The sequence below is a fragment of the Aedes aegypti genome, chromosome 2 (genome assembly GCF_002204515.2).
Source record: "Aedes aegypti strain LVP_AGWG chromosome 2, AaegL5.0 Primary Assembly, whole genome shotgun sequence".
Lineage (NCBI taxonomy): Eukaryota > Metazoa > Arthropoda > Insecta > Diptera > Culicidae > Aedes > Aedes aegypti.
The window spans coordinates 312,577,799-312,603,209 of NC_035108.1; the positions used below are offsets into that span (position 1 = coordinate 312,577,799).

At 36.1% G+C, this 25,411-nt stretch overlaps 1 protein-coding gene across 7 annotated transcripts in view; it reads right to left on the bottom strand.

Moving 5' to 3' along the window:
• The window catches only part of LOC5568981 (carbohydrate-responsive element-binding protein), a 184,121-nt gene that overhangs the window by 97,245 nt on the left and 61,465 nt on the right, over positions 1-25,411 (bottom strand). For 6 of the 7 annotated variants that reach the window (XM_021845703.1, XM_021845701.1, XM_021845702.1 and 3 more), the window contains one exon: positions 974-1,080. The exons of the other annotated variant lie outside the window; for it this stretch is intronic. In XM_021845703.1, the coding sequence (XP_021701395.1) occupies positions 974-1,080 (107 nt within the window). The remainder of the gene's footprint in view (positions 1-973; positions 1,081-25,411) is intronic. 7 annotated transcript variants of the gene reach the window in all.

A 25,411-nucleotide genomic window follows, 5' to 3' on the forward strand; every position in this document is an offset into this window, starting at 1 on the left:
AATCGGACGACGCAAAACCGAACTGTCCTGCTTGGGCTTCACGAAGCACTACCCAGCAAGACGCTCCAAAACAGGGGGAAAAAACTCTCCGGCAACGAAAACGCGCGAATCCGTCAGCAAAATCAATCGGACGACGCAAAACCGAACTGTCCTGCTTGGGCTTCACGAAGCACTACCCAGCAAGACGCTCCAAAACAGGGGAAAAAAAATTCTCCGGCAACAAAAACGCGCGAATCCGTCACCAAAATCAATCGGACGACGCAAAACCGAACTGTCCCGCTTGGGCTTCACGAAGCACTACCCAGCAAGACGCTCCAAAACAGGGGGAAAAAAATTCTCCGGCAACAAAAACGCGCGAATCCGTCACCAAAATCAATCGGACGACGCAAAACCGAACTGTCCTGCTTGGGCTTCACGAAGCACTCCATTTTTAAAAATCTTAAGTGCTCGTATGATATTAAAAACTATTTTCTGGATTTGAAATAACGTGTGGAAAAGTAGTAAATAACACGCATACTCAATGGATCATTGAAGGTAGTTTTTGCAAGTGCTCACCGCATCAAAACAAAGGCGCCACTGTATATGGGATTTAACATTGTGACAGCATTGCTTTTCTGTCAAACACACAAGGCTACGGTGGCGCTATGCCTTCCATAGCGGCCGTTTTGGTTATTTTAATGTTCCATTGAAAAAAATAAAAACACTATAAACTCAAGCGAATCAGACAAGTTTTTAAATTAGGTACAAAGTGTTTTATCAGACAGACCATTTTAGAATAAAAATATTATCGATTTTTTTTATTTGAATTTTCGACTTTGCAGGATATTATTTTGCAAACAATATTATCTCATGTGTTCTTGTTTTGCTAGCTTGGATTTCTTAATAGAATAAAAGCGATTATAAAAGCTTGTCAGCTGATAACAAGCCATTCCTAGCAAGTCGATCGCCACAGGCTAGGACGAACCATACTCACATTGCATATGCCAACATCGCCAGATAACATTGTTTAGGCGAATTTTCTCCTTCCACCGCAGTCGGATACCTTTGAAGGGGTTCCATTTTGGTGATGTCAGTTTTTGTCTGGAACAAATAAAAGTAATAAGGGTAATTAGTGAACATGTACAATGGTATTGTGCGAGATAGTATACAAACAAATTAACTGTTATGATCGACGCAAAAAAGCAGCAATTAATCAAATCAAATAATGTGTCCATTAAAATACATGCTCAAAAGTGTTTGTTTTATCGAATGTACTGCTCTCTGGAATTCGGCTTGATGCATACCTACAAGTCTGCTCAATTCGAGTAATAGAAACGCCTGTAGTTAGACAACCGCGTCGCAGTGGAATAGGTAGTCTCACTCCCACGAAGCACGTGAATGCTATCGTCAATGATGACGTTTGAGTGATTACCTCCCGAGCAAAATCTGATTTCAAAATTATATCAATTTTTTCAAATTGTTTTAGATAACATATTGATAACAATTTTTGATAATCATTTTCTAGAACTGAATCATTTGATGAAAATTTGATATAATTTTAATATTGATAAACTCGATAACAGTGCCATTTGAATTTTCATCTTTTTTGAGTTTCCTCATGAATCGAGTTTATTATTAGTATACTTCTTAGTTGCATATTTAAAATTGTATCTCATGTTGTACTATGTAGTTTTTTCAAGTAAAGGAATTATCGGTCAAATTCGTTTTAATAAGGCATATTTGTTTGATAGTAAAAACCCATGAACAGACGCTTATGAACACAAGTTTTTATTTACTACCGAAAGGGAAGATATGGTATGAATTGTCTGCGCCATTTTGCGCCGAAGGCAGTTATACGGGGCTAAACTACCCCTGGAGAAAAGGAATTCATAAACTTCCTTTGTTACTTCAAAAGATAGCGTGATGATATGCTCAGAAAAAACACGGCTTTTTATGGCAAACAACTTTGTAGAAAACACAAAAAATGTTATGAAATCTTGGAAAAAAAGTAATAATAAATAATATGATTTTTAGGGGCCATTCACATACCACGGCATATATATCAAAAAGTATAAGAGATAGGAAAATCGCGTCTTAGACAAAGTTATTAAATTGCCAATTCTACAACTTTGCCGATTATTTTCCTGATGGAACTGTATTGCGAGTATGGTCAGTAAAGTCCAAATTGAAATATTTTCATGAAAAATCACTACGGTTACTAAGATGGTCCCTTCAGACACCTTTCCAAAGATAATTTATTCTATAACTAGATATTTTCATGATTCGAATATTTTGTTCAATACCGACTCGTGGAGGTTTTACAAAATAATCTATAGTGCTATCAAAATGTGTTATTATTCTGATTGTTTTCATACAAAATTTTGATCCTATATTTTGTTACGATTCTTGTTAACTTGATCAGAATATCGCCATATGGAGTTATCATATACGATGACATCACAACATCAACATTAGTTTTTAATTAGCTCTCATTCCCTGCTCGGGCTAGTACCTACTATATAAAAAGCTGACGTCAGCTAACAACAATGACGATCAGGCCATCGCTGCGCATTTGAACCAACACAGATTTGGGTTCAAAACATTCACGGGCAACCATTACACCAACGTGCCACCCAGACGACTTATAGTTCCGATGCAACCAGGCGGGCCCGCTTAGTTGCGCGTGGAGGCAAGTCAAGATAGTCGAGCAATGAGCAAATAGCCGACTGATGTCGCGCCCCTTTTTCGAGGGCTTACTTATCCAGTAGTGGTTGCGCTGTGGACAAGGTAGAGAGGAGGAGGAACAAACAGAGAGCTGTTGTAGTGATGGAGAACCTAGCTAGTAATAGAGGAGAATGTTTAACCTTGAACAGTAGCGCTGTACCGTAAATGGCGCCGGCTAAGACTGCTTGATAGACTGTTGGACAAGCATTCTTGCGTCAGTGTGAGAATATCTATTTTTTTAATTAGAATAGCAAAAGCTATGCTTTTTATTTAAGATTAATTTCAAAAGTGTGCTTTTTTACCATGAATATTATTTTTACAAATGTCGAATGACAAGGGTTTTCCAAAGGCATTTTCCCCGAATGACCCTATTCACCAAAAAGTAAACTTTTGAAGAAAAAAAAAATGCTCAAGGCCGGTTTGCTTCTGACAAGAAAAGGAATCGCCTATCTCGATGCGTGGAAAATTTCTCCCAAGAAATGGTTTTTTCTGATCAAAGGGGGCTCTCTGTAGGAAATTTCTTGACCCTTTCTGTCAAGGAATTTCTTTACTTTTCTTGAGCAAAACAGCATACTTAGCTTTAGAGATAACTTAAATATGCTGGTGACAAGGTTTTTTTTGGAATGCATGTAGTTCTGCATTCCTGAAAAACCTTGTCACCGGCACATTTAAGTTCTTCTCTAAGCAAAATTTTACGGAGTTTAATCTGTTGCATGCTCCTTTGTGGGCGAGCGATGGAACCCGAATCAATTGTGCCCGGTTCGCGTTGTTCAGGTGAAAAAAAGAAAAAAAAATCAGAGTGCGTCAGTAGCGTCCGGTTCGCTTAGTAACCGCACTATCGGTATCGGTCATCTGTATCTAGGACAGGACGTGACAGCTCAACTAAGACTGCCCCGTTGTTTTTCATCCGATAACCTTGACGATGCAAAAGCCAGTGCTACCAAAATTATTTTTAGGCAAATCTTGTGAATGAATTCAAACATCTAGACTCATAATTTGGTAGTTTCTTATCCGCTTCATTCATTCAATGCAATAGAGAATGCTCGCCTTTTTAAAAATCAGGATTATTTTCAAACCCGACGGTACTTTTGTAGAAACTTTACACAATTTCCATATTTTTGCTCTCAATTAAGTATTTTGAATTTGTTTTGGCATTATAGGAGCACATGCGATAAATTTAACATCGAATATTATTAAATTTGATACAAAAAGATTTCATGAAAAAAGTTCAAAATTTTGGTGCAAACTCTAATTTATGAACCAGCAACACGGCCTGATTAGCAACAAAGTGCCCTGTTGCAATTCAACTCAACGATGTGGAAGTAGGCCTTTGCCAAAACGGCCAATGAGAAGTGGTCTTTTTTGACAGGTAATTGGTTTCGTTTTTGTACTTTTACCTGACACGTCCTGTCCTAGATCCGTATGTATGCTCACGTATTCATTCCAAATTATATCTCTATCGTTTACCAAAACGATTGTGGAAGTGCAGAGGACTTATCGGCTTCTATAAAGCAAGTAACATGTCAACATTTCTCTCCTCTCCTCAAATTAACCTGCATTCGGACGCAGCCGGCGCCGGTATTGTTTGTTATAATAATAAGAGCACCAGTATTTACACACTAAGGGTACTGATCCTGAGTAGCGTCTGTTGGTTCCCTGTGTAAGTGCTGTTCATGCAATAACGGAATAGCAACTGCGGGCAGTCAATCATGTTCAATGCAGAGCTACATATTACGCCTAAATGAAACCTCAATTGCGGTTCATCTGTATGATAACTCCAGTTTGCCAATGACAATCAAGGCAGTCTTGATGAAAATCGTTAATTTTCTTTAGTTGTGTATCTTCGATCTTTCTGGACAAACATGGGCCACAGTTTTCTATGTATTGCTGTTTGCATTTGAGGAGCAAATCTTGACTAAACGTCCTCCAAATGCGGTAACACAAAACAATCAAAGGACACCTAGCAACGATTAAATAAATCACCGCCGCCCTAGCAAGATAAATCGATTTTTGACATCGCATTTCTTGTAAAAAATCTTACCGCGTTTGGTGTTCCCGCATTTGATATTTGCATTTCAAATGCACACAGCAGTATTTAATTATCATAGTTGTTGGAAAAAGGTAAAAAATACATATTTAAACACTTTATATTCAATCGGAATAAAAAGTGCACACGTAGCATTGCTTTTGAATAAGCTTGAATTGATTCTAATTCGATTTTTTGTTAGCTTTGATGAAACGCCAAAATATTTTTTGATCAATTACGCGATTTTTCTATGTTTGTCCATTGTTTAAGATCCAGGATCACAGTGACAGTTCGTAACATCAGAATCTCAGTTCATCTTGAAGTGCATAAATTTCGTATAGGGTAGATGTACCAATAGTGGAAGTACTAAGCACGATTGAACTTCATTTAACCGCCTAAATTCAAGAAGCGCAATAAATGTACAAGTTAATGTTGTAACGGCAAGTAACGACCATTGACTTAATGAGAAAAATGATTTCATCGCAGTAACCCACAGCATGTCACTGTTCCTTTAGTTGCGGTATATTTTTAATTTGTGTTCCTATAGTTGCGGTATCTGTTGTTTTCTTATGAGATCCTCCACTATAGGAACACTTTACCGCAACTATTGGTACAAGTAAGACAAGTTTTAACAATTTTAGTGATATTTCATCAGTTTAAAGCAATTTGAACGGTGTTTTAAACTATTCCGTGTATCAACAAGCTAATACGTCGATTGGCAGTGTCGGTTCTGTGGATAGTGTAATAAAAACAGTGAAAACGGCACTACCGCAACTATAGGAACACCCACAACTAAGGGAACACTTACCCTTGGTATCTCCCTCCCAGACTGTACCTATCCATCTAGTTTTCATTGCTTTCTTTTCCTTGCTCCCTACTGCTTTGAGCGAAACAGACCGACATGTCGGTAAACAAATTGCATAGCGGTTCCACAGAAAATGACGACTTTTTTCCCAAATTTCATTTTTATATTTTTTGATTTGGATGAAATTTTGCACATGCTTTCTTTATGCCCAAAAATGCCTTTTTGCATCATCGGCTCGCCATTTTGACTCTAGCCTTACTTTTGAGAAGGGCCTAAGAAAAAAATCCTTATTAATTTTCAAAAAATTATAACTTAGAAACGGTTTGTCCGATCAGTTTGGTGCCTTCCGCAAAGTTTTAGGTTATTGTTGGGACTATCTGGAAAAAAATATACACTGTAAAAAAAATGTTGTAATTTTTTATATATATCGAAAATAAAGCTTAAAAATCCATTTTCTCAAAAATCGTATTTTTGATTTTTTTTTATATGTTAAAGTAGACAAAAAATGAAGTCTTTTGCACAGTGGGTCAAGATGGAGAAATCATGGACAAAAAAGTTATGATTTTTTGAAAATAGGTGAATTTTTGAAAATGGTCATAATAAACTTTTTAAATATTTTTAAACTTGATTTTATGAAAATACGCAAAATTTACAACAAAAAAGGTATACGGAAAAATCAGGCTAACTTTTACCGTTTTAAAGATGCAGCGATTTTAATACAAAATTATGATATAATTTTCAATTTTCGGTCATTATAATATAACTTAGAAACGGTTTGTCCGATCAGTTTGGAGTCTTCCGCAAAGTTTTAGGTTATTGTTGGGACTATCTGGAAAAAAAATATACACTGTAAAAAAAAAATTTGTAATTTTTTATATATCGAAAATATAGCTTAAAAATCAATTTTCTCAAAAATCGTATTTTTGATTTTTTTTTTAATTTTTTTATATGTTGAAGTAGACAAAAAATGAAGTCTTTTGCACAGTGGATCAAGATGGAGAAATCAACATATAAAAAAATCAAAAATACGATTTTTGAGAAAATTGATTTTTAAGCTTTATTTTCGATATATAAAAAATTACAACATTTTTTTTACATATTTTTTTCCAGATAGTCCCAACAATAACCTAAAACTTTGCGGAAGACTCCAAACTGATCGGACAAACCGTTTCTAAGTTATATTATAATGACCGAAAATTGAAAATTATATCATAATTTTGTATTAAAATCGCTGCATCTTTAAAACGGTAAAAGTTAGGCTGATTTTTCCGTATACCTTTTTTGTTGTAAATTTTGCGTACTTTCATAAAATCAAGTTTAAAAATATTTAAAAAGTTTATTATGACCATTTTCAAAAATTCACCTATTTTCAAAAAATCATAACTTTTTTGTCCATGATTTCTCCATCTTGACCCACTGTGCAAAAGACTTCATTTTTTGTCTACTTTAACATATAAAAAAATAAAAAAAAAATCAAAATTACAATTTTTGAGAAAATTGATTTTTAGCTTCATTTTCGATATATAAAAAATAACAACATTTTTTTTACAGTGTATATTTTTTCCAGATAGTCCCAACAATAACCTAAAATTTTGCGGAAGGCACCAAACTGATCGGACAAACCGTTTCTAAGTTATAATTTTTTGAAAATTACTAAGGATTTTTTTTTTCTTAGGCCCTTCTCAAAAGCAGTGCTGTAAACATTCGACACTTTGCGCGACGTTCGTTGCGTTGCCATGGTCAGCAGTCACAGCACGAGCGGTAGAATGAACGTCGACAAACACGAAAAAAGGTCAATTGAATGTCGTTCGATACGACGAAATTTGCATAAATCATAAGTTTTGCAAATAATTCAGACATCAGATCATAAACAACATGTATAGTTTGATCTTGTCTGTTATATCGAATGTAACACAAATACAGTGAAAGCAGAACAGAAACAAATAAAACCATAACGCTTCCTAGCGAAGCTATCGTGCTCAGTGGCATTCAATTGACATTTTTCTTTTCGAAATTCGTTTGATCGCTCGTGTTGTGAATGTTTAAGGGAAGCGCTGCCGAATATCAGTAAAAACGTGTCGACTACCGTGATTGCTTACAACACTGCTCAAAAGTAAGGCTAGAGTCAAAATGACGAGCCGATGATGCAAAAAGGCATTTTTGGGCATAAAGAAAACATGTGCAAAATTTCATCCAAATCAAAAAAGACAAAAGTAAACCGACATTCGAATTCAAATGGAACCGCTCATAATACGTTCATAAAAAGACTTCTTCAAAACATATTTTGTATCGCAAGGATTATCTTAGGTGAGATGTCATTCTCCTCCAAGGATAGAATTGCAACGTGTGAACTGAATTCTGCACCGTTGCACTGTGTTTTATTTTTTCGATTTCATGCGCTTTTTGAATAGCGCCCAAACAGTTGATTTTAGCGATTTAGTTTGTTCGGAGAAGTTACTTGGTATATTAAAGCGCAACTTTTGACGAAAAAAGTTTTGTGATCAATTCACCTAGCAGTAAATTTTTTTCAAAATGTTTAGATAGACATATGGTGTCTTTGGCAAAGTTGTAGAATTGGCAATTTGAAACAACTTTGTCCAAGACACGATTTTTCTATCTCTTATACTTTTTGAGATATATGCCGTTGTATGTGAATGGCCCCTAGAAATCATATTTTTTATCAAAACTTTTTTCCTAGATTTTTAACATTTTTTGTGTTTTCTACAAAGTTGAGTCATGAATAACTTTGTTACTACAAAAGATAGGGTGGTGATATGTTCAGCAAAAACACGGGTTTTTTCATGACAAGCAACTTTGTAGAAAACACAAAAAATGTCAAAAATCTTGGAAAAAAGTTATGATAAAAAATATGATTTTTATTTTTATTTCAGAGCAACATCGTAACATTATGTGTTATTTTTCATCATATATGAAAGATAATTTTTTATGGATGGCATGCAGATTAGGTTGCAATGCATTGAATTGGCAATAAAATACTTTTCCCAGTGTAAACACATTAAATGATGAAAACATTTTCATAATTCAAGGCATTTCTAGATCGTGTCCGGTATTGGGTTCCACCCTTTCAAGATTGGTGAATTTTGTACTAAAATACACCATCAAAATTCATATTTATATTTTTGATAATCAATATTTTTTTAATTATGAATTTTTCAGCTTAGGTGTCCGGTACTGAGGGATCCCCTCCTACTTCTATAGGAACAATAGATCTACTATATGTGCAAGGCACCAATAATTTTAACCGAAACTATTTATTTCGATCATTGCTTAAACAAAATCGAGCTGTGAATCAATGCTACTTAGATAAATAGCTCCTGGTCTTCATGTCAAAAACTATTTTGTAAACGGCCGTAAGAGAACACCGACCCTAGTCGCACTATTTCTAATTTACACATTATTTTCGGGTTGGAATTTTTGTCACTAGTGCATAGAGTAGCGCAAGATTTTCAAGTTTATGAAAACAAAACTTTTCCCATTTACGACATAATGCCAGAGGAAAACCAGTGCGAAAGTTTGGGGAATATCTGAAAACCTCCAGCAAAATAGAAGATATACAGAAGCAAATCCCTGAAAAATGTATAAGTATAATTGGAAGAACTACTGGAATTATGTATCTAGCGTTTTCTAATGGAAACCATAAACGGTTTTGTTTAAAAATCCATGGAAAATTTATTTGAGAAATTACTGGAGACATGTTTGGAAGAGTTTGTTGTAGTCTTCTTTGGATGGAACTCTGGTGGAAAAATATCAGGAGTAAAGATCCCAGGAACAAATTGATAAAGACATCCCAGTGAAATTTAGGAAATGTATAATTCCCTGAGGTATCAGTGATAACATTTCTGAAGAATCCCTGGAGCATTTTCCGGAACACTGTGATATCGTATGACTTTTAGGTATAAAAGAATCATTATAGAATGTAATCAAAAGAGTCCTGGACAATTTATGATACATGTATAGAATTCTAAGCAGCAACTTTAGCCAGAATGCTTTGTGAAGTGTTGCATTGCAAAATTCTCAGATGCGCGATCGACCACGATGTTTATGTCAGTTAGCTGGAATAAATATAATTCAGACTAATTTATTTGTTTTGATAGAACCGGTCGGATTGAAACGTATACACATGGACTTGTACTTTCTGCACACCGACAAGGGGACAGCAATTTTGCACCGATTCGATTAGTCGTAATACTCTAGTTCTATTAGTATATACAATCACATGTGGTGAGGCAGAATAAATTCAGATGAAGTCTATAACTTGAACACGATTGTTATTGGATGAGCATTCGATTGACCAATTTGGCAATCAAACACATCAATGTTTCAATTATCTCGAAGGAAATCCTCCAACTGCTAGCTATCTGCCTTGGTGCCTGCTTCTGATAAGCTAGTTGGGAATGGAAACTAGAAAGAAGTCTTATCACTGCTTTGTCATAGACAACGAGTTCTACTACGGAGCGCCTTCCGCAAAAGATAAACCATTACACATTGAGCTTGGTACACTTTTCGGTTAAATCGATTTTGCAGTGATCTTTCACTTTTCGGAGTTGACATCACTGTCATTCTTGTAATGTCGTTAACTATTTATTTCATTTAAACACAGAAAACTATGAAAAACAGCTTCAAATAACTTACCATCTCAAACTGAAAAAAAAAATCACATTTATTTTACCTTTTCTTAGATTAATGGTACCCACTTTCTTATTTTTATCGGGAAGTGGAAAAAAACATTTTTAGTTATGTCCAGAATCAATGAAATTCGAACCACTGTTGGGTACTTTGATCTACGATGGTTTGAATAGATTGCATATGAAGCACTTGAGTGTAGCCAATGGAATATGGATCAGGACATTGGAACTCTAGAATAGGGAGTTGCTATGCAGTAACTTAGAGCGACGGTCGACATATTGTAACTTTACATTTTATTCACAACATTAAGCGAGCTAATCATTCATTCTATAAGAATTAATCAACTGCTGGATTTAAGATTCAAACTGTACCACTCAGGGTGCTTTTCCATTCTGCTATCACTGATGCGACATCATCCACATGGTGCCAGATGTCGGTTAGAACCAGTATTACCAACTAACAACGGACAAACGAGGAAACGCATTTCAAATAGTTAAATCGTTCCGCCTCACCTTCGTTCCAACTCTAATCAGAAGCTGCTATTGCGGCGAACTGCAGTGATAGCTGTTGTATGGGTTCGCTTTGCGCATTCATTGATAACCTCAAATGGTGAAGTTCAGCGACGAGAGAAGTGTTTCAAGTGTACGCAGTTACACAATACAAAACAATCAGATGCAGTAGATTAGGACACTTGAATTTGTGTTTGAGTTAATATTAGTCTCCAGCTCGCATTTAAAAGGTGTACACATTTACTTTCGGATCGAAGATTTTAGGAAGAAAAGGCGTATTACTATATATATTATGATATTTCTTATTCGTACTGAGTGAATCCTCCATGAGTCGATGATCCATAAAACCGAAATTTCATGGTTACCGTTTTGATTCATATTACGGACACTTAAGGCCTCAGTGAAGTATAACCCAGCTTGGACCATACAAAATAAATCATTCTGTATGATTTTTTAGCGTTATCGAGCGTCGGAAGCCCTTAACTTTTGGATGGTTGGTAAAGAATACGCGTCCGCACCTTGAATAATTTTAAATAAATCAAAACGTGTGGCCTTTTCATGATTCTTATTCCGGACGCTCCCTCACTTTTGCCTCATATTCCGGACGCTTTGATTCGAATTACGGACAGCTAATGATAATCATAAATGGAACAGTCAAATCATCAATTGAAATCGTTCAACCACTTAAGAGACGTCTAAGGTAGTTTGGCATTATAAATTTGCAATGATATTTATAGAAAAAATCTAATAAAACGAGCCTCGAAAATGAGAACTTTTGGACGGCGAAAATTGAAACATTTCGTGTGAAATGTTTCCCATACAAACGAGAGTGTCCGGAATTTGAAGCTGTCCGTAATATGAATCAAAACGGTACTATGATGGTCTCTTCAAACAGCTTTCGAGAGAATTTCTGTTCCATTACTCGATATTTCCATGAGCCTTCTTCTTCTTTCTGGCGTTACGTCCCTACTGGGACAAAGCCTGCTTCTCAGATTAGTTTTCTTATGAGCACTTCCACAGTTATTAACTGAGAGCTTTCTTCGCCGATTGACCATTTTTGCATACCGTCAAACGGGGCTTCTTTTGACATTATTTCCACATTTTTCAACTTTGAGGTTTTGTACCTCTTAGAATTATGGATATATATTGATAATTCTTGCCTATATTTAAGTTGTATATGTACGCAACAAATGTGCAAAATATGAGACAAATCCATCAAGAAATAACAAAAATGCTTGAATAGCGAAAAAAGTGTGTCCTTCAAGACAAAAAAGGGTCTACTTTGGACATTTTCACAATTTCATAATGAAATGATTTTTCCTTATAACTTTCAAACTGATTCTATAGATTATCGTCCGCTGTGATTTTATTGAACGTTTTCCATTGATAAACATAATTTATAAAATGGCAAAGCTAGAAACAATTACACATATATAACAAATTTCAACGAATCATGTCATACACTATTCTCAGTTTGCAGTATGAAATTCAAACTTTCAACTTCCTCTTAAATGGAACTATCAGTTACGAATGCTTGATTTTTTTGTTGACATAAACGAACGCTGTAACTACTAGGTACTGCGATGATTAATGAGTTATGTACAATAACTGTTTTTTTTCTATTCTGACTGTTATATGAACGATATGTAGATGGATCACATTAATACCATTAACTAATTTAATACCAGTAAGTTGTTTTCATTGAAAACGCAATCTATGAAGTAAAGCTTTGCAAGATCTTAAAGAAATAAGTTTGCTTTTGCAATATGCTTTTAGCTTCTTAGCAGTTTAGAGCTGGCTTAAAAGTAGTTTATTTTAAGCATTTGAAGGATGTAATTGTTTTGTACTGCAAATTCATGTAAAATATGACGGAATTTATTTTTAGAAATTATGTTGTGTACTTGTCATTGGTACGTATTATTATTATTATGCTTTATTAGAGACACTTGGTACGTATTGAAATATGTGTGTTTTATGTCTATTCACTTTTACAAACATTTATTTTATTTTTTAATGTTGTAAAATATACAAACCAAAACATCATAATAAAATGAAAGTCGTAAAAATAAGACCTTTGATCAATTATTTTAATAAAACAACAATTTTAAGCAAAACAAATCACAGGATTTTCATGAAACATGACGATTCGATAGTTTTGTGATGCTCCCTATAAGTTTCCACGACATGGGTAAAATTCAAACAAAGTTTGCATAGCCAATGTTTTATACCTTGTGAATATTTATTCAGGCTTTTTTGAAATGTTTTCTTGTTTATCCTGTTATTGTTGATGTTGTTCCAAAAAAAAAATCTTGCCTAGTGGTACAGCATACTTTGGTTAATAAAAGTGCTGAAGACACAAAATTGCTCGATTATTTACGCTGCTAAAAAATACAAAAGGTGAGTGTCCAAAGTAGCCCTTGGAATCAAAAGTAGCCCCGTCCGACGGTATGTATATCGTGTGGCAGGTACGAAGATACTCTATGCCCAGGGAATCGAGAAAATTTCCTTCACGAAAAGATCCTCGACCAGCGGGATTCGAACCCACGACCCTCAGCATGGTCATGTTGAATAGCTGCGTGTTTACCGCTACGGCTATCTGGGCCCCTATTCCATGAGTCTATGATCACTTGAAATATCTACTCATGGAGATTTGTCTGTAGTTCAATACTGCCTAGTTTCAGTAGTGATTACGCTTTGAATATTTTAGATCAATCTTTAGTATAGACTATTGAAGAACAGCAAAATTGATCTTTGCGGACTCATGGATGTGGCGCTAGTTCAAGAATTTTACTTCCGTAAGACCTTTTGGACGTAGTTTCTGCTGTTTTCAGCAAACATGAAGAAATGCCAACATCGTGATTATGAAATAAAATAACACATAGGTAGAGTGTACCAGTTATGGCTATAGTGGTTCCCTATTTGGCCATATGTGGATTCTCGAAAACTTCCACATTTTGAATATTTTTGAATACTTAAACATCAAGATATATTTGATATCAAACTACTAAAACACACAAATGGATTAAGAAATTTAAAACAACTAAATTATCACGTATGGCGAAATAGGGAAGAATTATGTGCATAACTAGTACACCTTCCCAAGTTCCTAGTTGACTAAATATCAGAAAGGTATGTGCTGTAACAATTGATAACCTTAATGGAAGATATTCCTATTATTCAGTTTATTTCAGTCTTTTCAAACGAACATCAAACTCGTTGGGTACTGGTGTTTTCGTACTCGCTTCGAACCCTGTCCTCGTGTTCAAACCGAAACCACGAATCAGCTCACGAAGCAGTACCTAAACCCGAACTTTTGTTTAGAGTACCAAAGTTCAAACCGATGTTTAGAAACCGGTATTACAACCGCACAGTACACCGGCACGAGTACGCGGCAGCATCAGTGTGTTTTGTTTTTTTTTCTCCTGTAGCAACGCGTTGTTTGCTCAGTTTGCTAGTGCTATTTGAGTGTAGTAAGCCTTGCATTTGGCTTTAGTCAGTTCGTACCCACGCTTATAATATTGTACCTAAAGCAATAATCTGTGATCTGTGTTAGATTTTCGTCACGAAAAATATCATAGAGTTCAAGTTAAATTTTATCAGCGTGCAGTTGAACTGCTTTCTTTCGGTTTGATTTGTACCTGAGAGAGACTCGCGAAGAGGAAAAATATCAACGTCATATGCAGCCCAGATTCCCCTCTCACGAAACGTCAAATGCAGCCAACCGTTTTTATGGCAGAAAAAGTGAAAAGTATTGTGTTCAAAGTAAACTGTTATTAAAAATCTCAGTCGGCGGAGCAGTTTTTTCCAAAGTTGCTGATAAATCTAGGCCGAAGATTAATTGTTTCTAATGTCTGCTACGTTTGCTGGCATGAAATTTCATTCAAACGGCTATTTATGATTCGATATGATGCAAACTCAATCATTTTTTGCTGAGAGGTTCATGTGAGGATTTGAACAGCATGCGCATAATTGGTATAAACACAAAGTGGAATAAGAAAAAAACTCAGCAATCACAGAAAAAGAAGACCGTCTTCGCGAGTCTCGTCTCAGATTTGTACCATGGCTACCATGGTTTGAACCAAGGTATCTAGAAAGGAGGTACCATAAAACGGGGTAACTTTGATAGTTTTTTCGAAGAAAACTTGAATATTTATGCATGTTGTTTCAAAAAATTATAGTTTATATTTTTAAAACAAGTACTGGCATCCTAGCTATCGATTGCACTTGATAGATTGCCAAAAGATTTATTTTGAATGGATACATATTTTTTCATATAATCGAAAGTCGGGTTTCTGTTTTCGGTAACTTTGATAATGGAGTATACATCGAACAAAATTGAATGAATTACGTAACATTTGTAGGGCATTGCATACCTCTAGGCGTTTAACGTTATATTGAAATTTCTGACTTAGATTACAAAAATGGTCCCAGTTTGTGAAAACGCTTTTCGCTAAGAGATTTGAGACCATATTTAAGTTCTGTGATAACTAGGCTGTTAAAAATAAGTGACCAACTATTCAAAACTACATCAAATAGTGATCGTAGAACAGATTGTTTGAAAGCGTTTCGAAAATACTAAAATCGTATCAATTTTAATATTCGTATATAAAGCATTATATGCTCTCGATTCAAATGAAAACGCTCTTGCATGAAGTGTCATACTAATATTCTTTAGATTTGCATTCGTTTTGCTTAACCGATTAACAAAAATTATGATATGTGGTATAGTATGTGGTGGGTAACGCACTATCAAAGTTACCTGCATTATCAAAGATACCCCGTTTTACGGTAATCCAATCTGCCAGATTATTTATTCCGCTATTTTGAAACAATAACTGATCGCTGGCGACTTTGTTTTGGTTGAAGTTAAACGCGCCGTAAGAAGGCTCATGGACGCGCCAGAAAATTTTCACTCAACTGTTGTATCATACACTGCATATCGTAAGCTCTTCCGATAATTTTAAACAGTACTGCTCATGATCATCGTATCATCAAGAGCAGCTCAGATATTAATTTGAGAGACGACAGCCTAATGGAATACTCAACCTGAGTAGTACTTGAAATGTTTCGGCAATATAGGCAATTGTTCAACCTCCATGGTGCCTGCAAGAGAAGAAGTGTTAAACTTAACGTTTTGCTCGAAAGGAATCAGTTGAGTTGAAGAATTATTATATGCCAGGTGCGGATACCTTATCTGACCTTTGATATATTTATTGTGACCAATTGAATATAACTTCGCATACTTTATTTTGCTAGGAATCCTTGGTGAACAAACTGATACTCCAAGTTACTTTGGATGATACCTCTACAGTATTGTGCCCTTCCTGTGCTACCCGGAACAATGGCGCAGGTGACCTTGTGTTTCTCCGAGATAATCGGCTGCTCTTCTTCAGTTTCTAGCCTGAGGCAAAATAAGGGCGGGATTATGAATATGTTGTTATTTAATTTCAATTATCACCTATATTGTTTCACATCATGCGTATTCTACAGTGTATTCTGTGCTTTTTCACCTTTGGCGACTTTCAATAGATACCGATCTGTTTTTTTTTTCGCTGCTGGTCTTTTTGGTGCTGAGGTAGCAAAAAGCTTAATCCTGCCTTGTTTGGGTAGTGGCTAGGGTTAGCATAGCTCAGATCAATCTTCAGCATAAAAGAACAGCAACGATCAATCTTTGCAGACTCATGCAGAAATAGACAGCCCAAAAGCGTTAGTTCAAGAACCTTACTTTCGTGAGGGGAACTTCTATCAAGGTAACCTTGTGGACCCAGTTTTTGCTACTTTCAGCAAACTCGAAATGAAATGGAAAACTCGCGCTCCATGCTCCGCGCATGCGTGCTCGCTAATAACGCAATCGTTGTTACACTCATTTCTGAGTTAACTACCAGAGATGTATGTGCTGTCACAATCGATGTTTCTATTGGTGACCTCAATAGGAAATACGTCTATTGTTCGGTATGTTTACCACATGACCAATTATCCCCAACGGAAGATTTCAAACTAGTTGCCGTACACTGCGTAAAAAAAGGCCTTCCGCTGATTGTGGGCAGTGATGCCAGAGACGCATTTTGAACGCTCATGTTCTGTGAGCGTTCTCAAATGATCCTTTGAATGCTCTCGTGTTCATGTTCAGTTTCTTGAACACACATATGATAACTAGATTGATCATAGAGTTGTGATCTCCAAAATTTTCGACGAAGCTACGTTTTTTCTCCTGAGGCCTCCCATCATACCATATATCAAGATGTTGGTACAGCACATATTCGATGTTTGGGTTACGACCGGTGAATGGTATTGGTTAGTACGATCAGGGGCAACTTACAACTGAGATAAATGCTCCGGAATCTCACATATGAAGTGACCTTAATCTCAAAACACTCTAGTCCTAATTTGGACATAAACTGGGCTTGTGCCCTTTGACGAAACGTTGTTAAAAATCGGATGGCAGCCATAGGATCAGCACCGGTGTGGATAAATCGTAGTTAATAGTGAGATAAACGTATATTTCTTTTATAGGACAAATGAACATTCGGATAGTGAACATTATGTGTATTGTAATAAATGACGAGTAAAATTCTCAATGGGTGAAAAAAAAACACAATTTCCGAATCTATATAACATGCGTTTTCAAACATCGTAGGTTGTTTGAACTTGAACACGGCTCTCGTGAGCACAGGCTTTGAACAGAACATGAACAGAACGCGTTCAAATGCATCTCTGAGTGATCTGGAGCAGCTAAGATATCAATTTGAGAGGCTCCAGTCTAATGGAATATTTAAGTAGTCAGATCTGAGATTACCTAATATAGGCAATCGCCCAACCTTCATGATATCTACTAGAGAAGACGTGTTAACGCTCTGCTCGAATAGAATCAGTCACGAGTTAACGAATTGTCATGTATCAGATGAGGAATCATTATCTGATCATCGCTAAATCTCCAAGTGTTACCGCGCAGACTTTACGTTTTGGGAATCCTCAGTCAACAAACTGGGAACACTATATTGAATTGGTTGCGACCAAATTTCATGGATATTGTCCGCCCATTGAAAATCCAAGTGATCTGGATGATGCCGTTGATACTACAACATCCTAATTTATGGAAGCTTTTGAAGAAGCATGTCCTCCGCGGTCTGTAAAGACTACAAGAGGGACCCCATGGTGGAATTCCGATCTGACTAGACTCAGGAAACAATGTAGAAGGAGTTGTAACAGATGCCGTCCAGCTGGATCAGAGTCATTCAAGTCGACTCACAAGGCTTACAAGAAGGTTCTTCGATCTGCTGAGTTTGAGTGAAGTTAGTCGGCTGAACAAGATCCTTGCAAAATCTAGGGATTTCCAAGTGAACGAAATTCGCTTACCTAATGGTGACTTTACATCTTCTGGTGAAGACATTTTAGAATGTTTATTCAATACACACTTCCCCGGTTGTGTGAACATAGCACATACGGATGAACCAAATGTCTTTTCATGTAGTTATGAGTCTCTGGCTTCGGCTCGCAGTATCGTAACTACTGAATCGATTCAATGCGCACTCAATAGTTTTGCTCCTTCAAATCTCCAGGAGCAGATGGGATTTATCCTGTTCTGCTGCAGAAGGGATTTGAGTTTATCAAACATGTTTTGAAAAAGCTAAGTAGTTGATACCGGGTATATTTTCAGATCCTGGCGTGATATTACTGTAAAGTTTATCCCCAAAGGAGGACATGCGTCGTATGAAGAAGCGAAGAGTATTAGGCCAATCAGTCTGACTTCTTTTCTTTTGAAATGTCTGGAACGCATTATTCATTATCACACTGGTGATATTTTTTTGGCAAGCATACCTCTTCATGTGAATCAACATGCTTACCAATCTGGAAAGTCCACTGTAACTCTTTTACTGAAAGTTGTATACGATATCGAAGAGCATTCGCTCAGAAGCAATCCTGCTTGGGTGTTTTCTTGGATATTGAGGGTGCCTTTGATAATGTGTCTTTCGATGCCATGGGCTACCTACAATGATTACCAATTGGATTCATCAAATGCTCAAAAACCGACATTGCGTCAAGCTGCGATTCGAAAATTGAATGGTTTCAGATGCCCCCAAGGGGTAGTCTTATCACTACTTTTATGGAATCTCGTAGCAGATACGCTATTGAGGCAACTCGATATTTGTGGTTTTCCAACTTATGGATTTGCCGATGACTATCTAGCTTTGATATTTGGTATGTGCATAAGCACCTTATTCAACCTGATGCAAAGTGCTCTTCAGGTAGTCGAGAGTTGGTGACGCCAATATAGCCTTTCGTTTAACCCGAATAAAACATCCACTGTTCTTTTTAACGGAAAAACGAATTAATGTGACTGATCAGGTTAAGTATGTAGGAGACGTTCTAGATTCTAAACTTTCTTGGATACCTCTCATTGATTTCAGAGCCAAAAAAGCTTGCACGGCCTTCGGTCAATTCCGGCGAACTTTTGGTAAAACCTGGGACCCCAAACCCAAGTATATCAAATGGAATTACACAACAATTTTTCGACCAATATTGGCATATGGATGTCTTGTGTTATGACAAAAGGGCGAAGTGAGAACAATCCAATCCAAATTGGGCCATCTCCAAAGGATGTGCTTGATGGCGATGTCTGGTGCGTTCTGTACGACTCTCACGGCAGCGCTTGAGGCTCTTTTCGACGTTGTGCCACTACACATACATCTTAAACAAGAAGCACTTTCTTGCTCTTACCGTTTATGGGTACTGGATCTACTGGAGAAAAATCCAGTGAATCTTTGATCTACACACTCTTCGTTGTTTCCACTTTTGGTGAATTGGAACAAAATTGTCCTTGCTCCAAGTGATCTCAAAATTGCTTGTCATTTTTCGCACAGTACATTTACCACACAATTCCCTTCACGGGAAGAATGGACGTCTGGCTATTCGGAAAGAAGTTTATCAAACAATATAGTATGTTACACTGATGACTCGGTTCTTGAAGGTTGAGCTGGTGCAGGTGTACATTCTCGTAAGCTAAGGATGAATCAGTTTTACTCACTAGGTAGACACAGCACCGTTTATCAGGCGGAAATATTTGCTCTTATGTGTGGAGTGCAATCAACACTTCAACAAAGCGTAATGGGTAAAGTCATTTACTTCTGTTCAGATAGTCAGGCTGGTATAAAAGCTCTTGCTTCCGTCATCTCAAGGTCGAAGCTTGTTATCGCATGTCGAGCTCAAATTGAGGAACAGAATTCAGTCAACTCTGTGTAAACCTAGTATGGGTACCTGGTCATTAGGCCGTCCCTAATTTTTTGAAAATGCGAAATGTTATAAGTGAGTCATTGTAAAGTGCTCGTTTTGGTAAGAAAAAAAAACAGGTAAACATTTGAAGTCCGTACGTGGACGCTAAGTGGTCCCTCAACGACCCTAAAGGTATTAGGTGTAGATGACCCCGTGCGCCAAATCGAGCTCGCTGCTCTAGTACACGTAGCATGAGTACGAAAAGCCACCAGTAACAAATTGTCCTGCGCGCGTAGATAATCAGCATAGAAGATTGTTTTCTGTGGAATGATTCAAACATTACGTGACGCAAAACTATTGGGGCCTTCTTTAGCCGAGTGGTTAGAGTCCGCGGCTACAAAGCAAAGTCATGCTGAAGGTGTCTGGGTTCGAATCCCGGTATCATCGTACGTGCCACACGATATACGAATGCGAAAATGGCAACTTTGGCAAAGAAAGCTCTCAGTTAATAACTGTAGAAGTGCTCATAAGAACACTAAGCTGAGAAGCAGGCTCTATCCCAGTGAGGACGTTAATGCCAAGAAGAAGAAAAGAAGAAGTGACGCAAAATTTGACAATTAAGGACCCCCTCCCTCCCCCACGTAACAGCATTTGAATGAAAAATTTAAAATTTTTGTATGGACCGTAACACTACGGAAGACCCCCTCCCTCCCCCTGTTGCGTTACGTAATATTTGAACGATCCCTTTGTAGTTCTGAATTTTATGTCAGCCTGCAATGTTATGAAAATATCTAGGGGAAGACGGGGTAAGAGCGCCCGCCGGGGTAAGAGCGCCCGCCGGGGTAAGACGGACCACCTTCAATTTGGCATGAAAATGGCAATTTTCTTAAAAGTTCATCAAGCACTTTCCATAAACACAAGATTTTTGACATTCCGGAGTATTTAGTGTGATATTTAAATCAAATTTTTTATAACAAATGTCATAAACAAAGTTTCTGCTCGTCAATATTGAATTTGATCTAAATTTAACAGATGCTTACTTAAGGATTTCGGAAGGGATTTTTTGGAAAAACATAACAAATTACCCGTCCATGCTTTAACAGAAATGTGAAATATGCTTCATTGAAGTGAATTTCGAATTGTAAATATTAAGCTTTGAAATAAGGCCATAGTTGTGAAAATTGCGCAAGCGGATTAAAACCGACCACTGTTGACGGGGTAAGACCGCCACCCCTAATTTATATCAAATAACTGTGTAAACCATTTTTAAAGTTTTAACTACGTTGTACATTACTGTTCAAGTGAAATGAAATCAATTTTGTGAAAAATACAAGCCAAATCCGCATAGTTTTTCCAAAATATGGGTGTTTCAAGGTAATAAGTTTTTTGAAATAATTAACCCTAAAAATGATTCAATATTCACGATAATCAATGTAGAATTCATAAAACATTATACTTTTATGAATCACAGGGAACTAATATATTTTTTCACAAAATTGTGTACGAAAATCGTGGTAATCGCTCTTACCCCGTGGGTGGGCGGTTTTACCCCGTCGCTAAAAATAATCGTGATAAGACATCTCTTTTTAAAAGCTTCAAGAAATAAATATTTTTAGAAATACAACACCTGTGATATTTTTTGATCATGCCTAAGGCTTCAAAAAACGACATGCTGCATCGAAAAAGGATTTATTGATTCTTGATTTTGACATATGAATTAAATTTCTTAGGCGGGCGGTCTTACCCCGTCTTCCCCTGCAGTATAGAATATTATTTTAATTAAAATTCTGTGCTGATTATCAATTTGTTACTAGTGGCTTTTTTTTTTATTTCACATGGCGATGGCACAAATCTCCCAAATGGCGGGGAACGTGCCTCTGGAGCCGACCTTCTGATACCTAATATGTATTACTCCTATAATTTCTTTGAAGTACATTTATCTCTATTTCTCTAAAGAATGAAAAACCTTTTCCAAACGACCTTTAAGGTATACAACTTCTAAATATGATCACAAGTATTCGACGGCTTCATCATCCATCATAATCCAAACTCAGTTCAATAACAATAAAATATGAAACACCGTTCGATAAGGAAAGCAAAAACATTATCAACGAGTGTTCTGCCAATTATAGCAAAGACCAGCCCCGAAACCAGCGGCGGTTAGCTGGTGTCATCGAATTTATCAAAGTCACGATTCGGTAGACTGCATCATCCGTTCGATGCATGATCCCCGTTTCATCATCGGACAAAGTCCAGCAATGGAGGCACCGGCACCTTGCTGCTGTTTTGTACTCGGTAAAAGAAGGATGATTCGAATCGGCCTTATCAGCAGCGCTATTCCCACGCGTATGTCAAGGTTTATCATCACACGCCTAGCCAATATTGAAAACGAAATGTGAACCGTACATGTAATTATACATTATTTATTCTGAGAATCCGGTAGCACGTGTAAAAGGCAGTCACAGACATTTTCAAAAAGATTACTTCCTTAAAAATACATTTAATTTGATCGCTATATGTTTCAATACTCGATGTTGCTACCAAGTTTAGTAATCCTAACATTAATTGCTATTATCTAAATCAGCAGTCGCAACTCATCTTCTTGTTACTTACCGTTACGCATATTTTTCAAAACGCCGAAACTAAGCATGACTTTTGATTTTTCGACGAAATAATTTACGTAAACAATCTCATTCAAGTTCAGACTTCATTTCGGCGTAGTGGTGTTGCTATGAATGCAATTTTAGGGGAGAACGTTAGAGAACGCACTGTAACCAAATATTACAAGCATATCTATCGAGTTTATGCAATGAGCTGTTCTGTAATAGTGAATTCATTAATTCATTGATTCTTCTAAAATAGGATTCAACGTAGTCTTTTATATCTTATTTCGTTTGCAGCTGCCATAATTTCAAGATATTCCGATTAAAAAAAGTTCTTTTGCTGTAATTTAAAAAAGTAATTTCTCGAAAAAATATTAATAGGTAAAAAAATACTACAATGCGTTTTCTTCAACTGTGTTTCAATAATTACATCATTCGTATTAAGAAAATAATGATACTAAAAATGACGCATTTCTCGCTGGTTCGTCTTGTACCACTCTCTGCTGCAAAGGTAGTGACGTGTGAAGATTTCGTTTTATTCGAATATCTTCTCCGCATGCCGGTTTGTTGACATCGACCGGCAAACATTTAAATACATATGTGCAAAGGAATGGAGACCGTTCGTTGACTGAAGATGATATTTTTAGGGCCACGCGGCGGATTTATGTTCGTTCAGACGTACATACGTTATCAGTCATGTATTTTTAGACTCGAAGTAAGTAAGGATCAAGTTATGTTGATGCTAGTTTATTTTTGAACATCAATCAAATCGATTAGGCGATTTGAATTGCGAGCAAAAAATCAAAGAGTTCTATTGCCTAATAATATAGGGCATGTCAACTCTATAATAGCACTATATTAACACGCAAGACGAATTTAGGTACTATTTGATTACTTGCATGTTGTACCAAACGCTTAAGCTAATGCCAGAAATATCGAACCTCCTTGGTTGAAACTAAAACTTTTTCTAAAGCAGGTCTGAGTAAAACCAAAAATACTAAAACCCCTCCCTATGGCCATATTTACGGAAGGCGAGGTGGCCATGGTCCCCGGGGGCTCCCACATTTCAAGGCACAAACCACGAAATTTTTTTTATTAAACTTCCTAAAGAATTATTGAGGGGCGAAAACAAAAAAAAAAGGTGACGGTTTTCCATTCAGAATGAGTCGAAAAAAATAAAAATCGTTCTCGATTCTTCGATTTGGATTAAGTTTTGCATATGTTTTAGTATGGTGGAATAAGTGTTTTCCATAAAAAATAGATCATTTTGATTCTTCTGACTTTTAAAAATGGCCTATACATTTTTGCACGCATTTTTTTTTTTTGAAAAATTCTAGTTTCGAAACTGTTGATTTAATACACGACTGAAAACATTTTTTTTTTCATTACAAATTCAAAAATAAAATTTAAATTTTGTATTACAAAAAAAAAAAACATTTTTATTATTGTTTTTAATTTTCACCATAGAATCTTGATGTTTGATGACAAAATTTCATGATGGAGACATTTTCGATAGAAAAGTTTTTCAGAGAACAACTTTTGGTCGATTTTTAAAATTTTGTTTTTTTTTTTGTCAAAATAAATACGCCTATACTCTCGAAAACGTATTGTTCTTGATGGAGAGTTACCTATTTTATTATTTAAATGGGCTATTTTATTATTTAAATATTTTTTTTGCATTAAACTTGATATTATTCGAAAATGGTCACTTCTAGCGATTTTTACATATAATCATCATGGTTTAGAATAATTTGAAGATTCTTGTTGATAATAACGTATTTATTTTGACCGAACATCGACCAAAGATGTTCTAAGAAAAACTTTTTTATTAAAAATTTATCCATCATGAAACTTTCGTCAAAAATATCTGTTTACTATCAAGAGTCTACGGCGAAAATATAAAAAATAATGGGGTTTTTGTGTAATTAATAATACAAGATTAATTTTTGAATTACAGTAATACCTCGATATAACGTAACTCGATTTTTCTTTTCGTTACGTTATATCGAGGTTACGTTATATCGAAGCAAAATATTTTGTTTTCTAGATTTCGTTCAACATGTATTGTTTGATGAGAAAATGTGTCTTTGTGGGCTTCGTAACCGTGCGGTTAACGGCGTCAGTCGTTTAGGCGTATTGTACTACGGAGTGTGGGTTCGATTCTCGCCCCAGTCGGAGGAAACTTTTCGTCAAACGAAAAATTCTTCACTGGTCCACTGGTCGTTCCGTGTGTCCGTTGTCTAATGTTAGTTACGTTCAGTCTGTACAGCCTATGGCTGTAGACTATGTAAATTGTGTTTTTTAATTTATGTTATAGACATAGCAGTTATTTTCAGTGTTTCTGACACATTTTTTTTTTCGATATTTTTCCATGTTTATTTTTTTATATTTTTCTTCTTATTTTATTTTTTTTTGTTTTTACGTCTCTATTGCAGTAATCCTTAAAGAAATGCATTCAGGAAAAATCTTTGGAGGAATCATTGAACACTTGGAGAAATTCTAGAAGAATGGATTTTCTTTATTAGATCAGCCTTAGGCGAGCTCACCTCTGCAATTCTAAAAGAATTTAATAAATGAGATCTTTCAAAAGTCTTTAAAAAAAGTTAATGTTGAACAGTCTATGAATAATTCTAGCAGGCAATTATGGAACTTCAAGAATTTTGTTCCATTTTGTTTGTTTAAGCTCATGGTAAAACTCTTAAAACAAATCCTTTTGTAATGTCTTGACAGAATTATAGAATGAATGTCCCAAGAATTCTTGGAATTTTTTTATTCAGAATTTATGAAGAAATCACTAGAAAACTCCTTTAAAATCTAAAACTATTCTGGAGGGATTTTTTATGGAAAAGTTTTTGAACGAATACATGGTGGGATTATCGGCAGTATTTTAGGAGAGTTCTATGGGGGG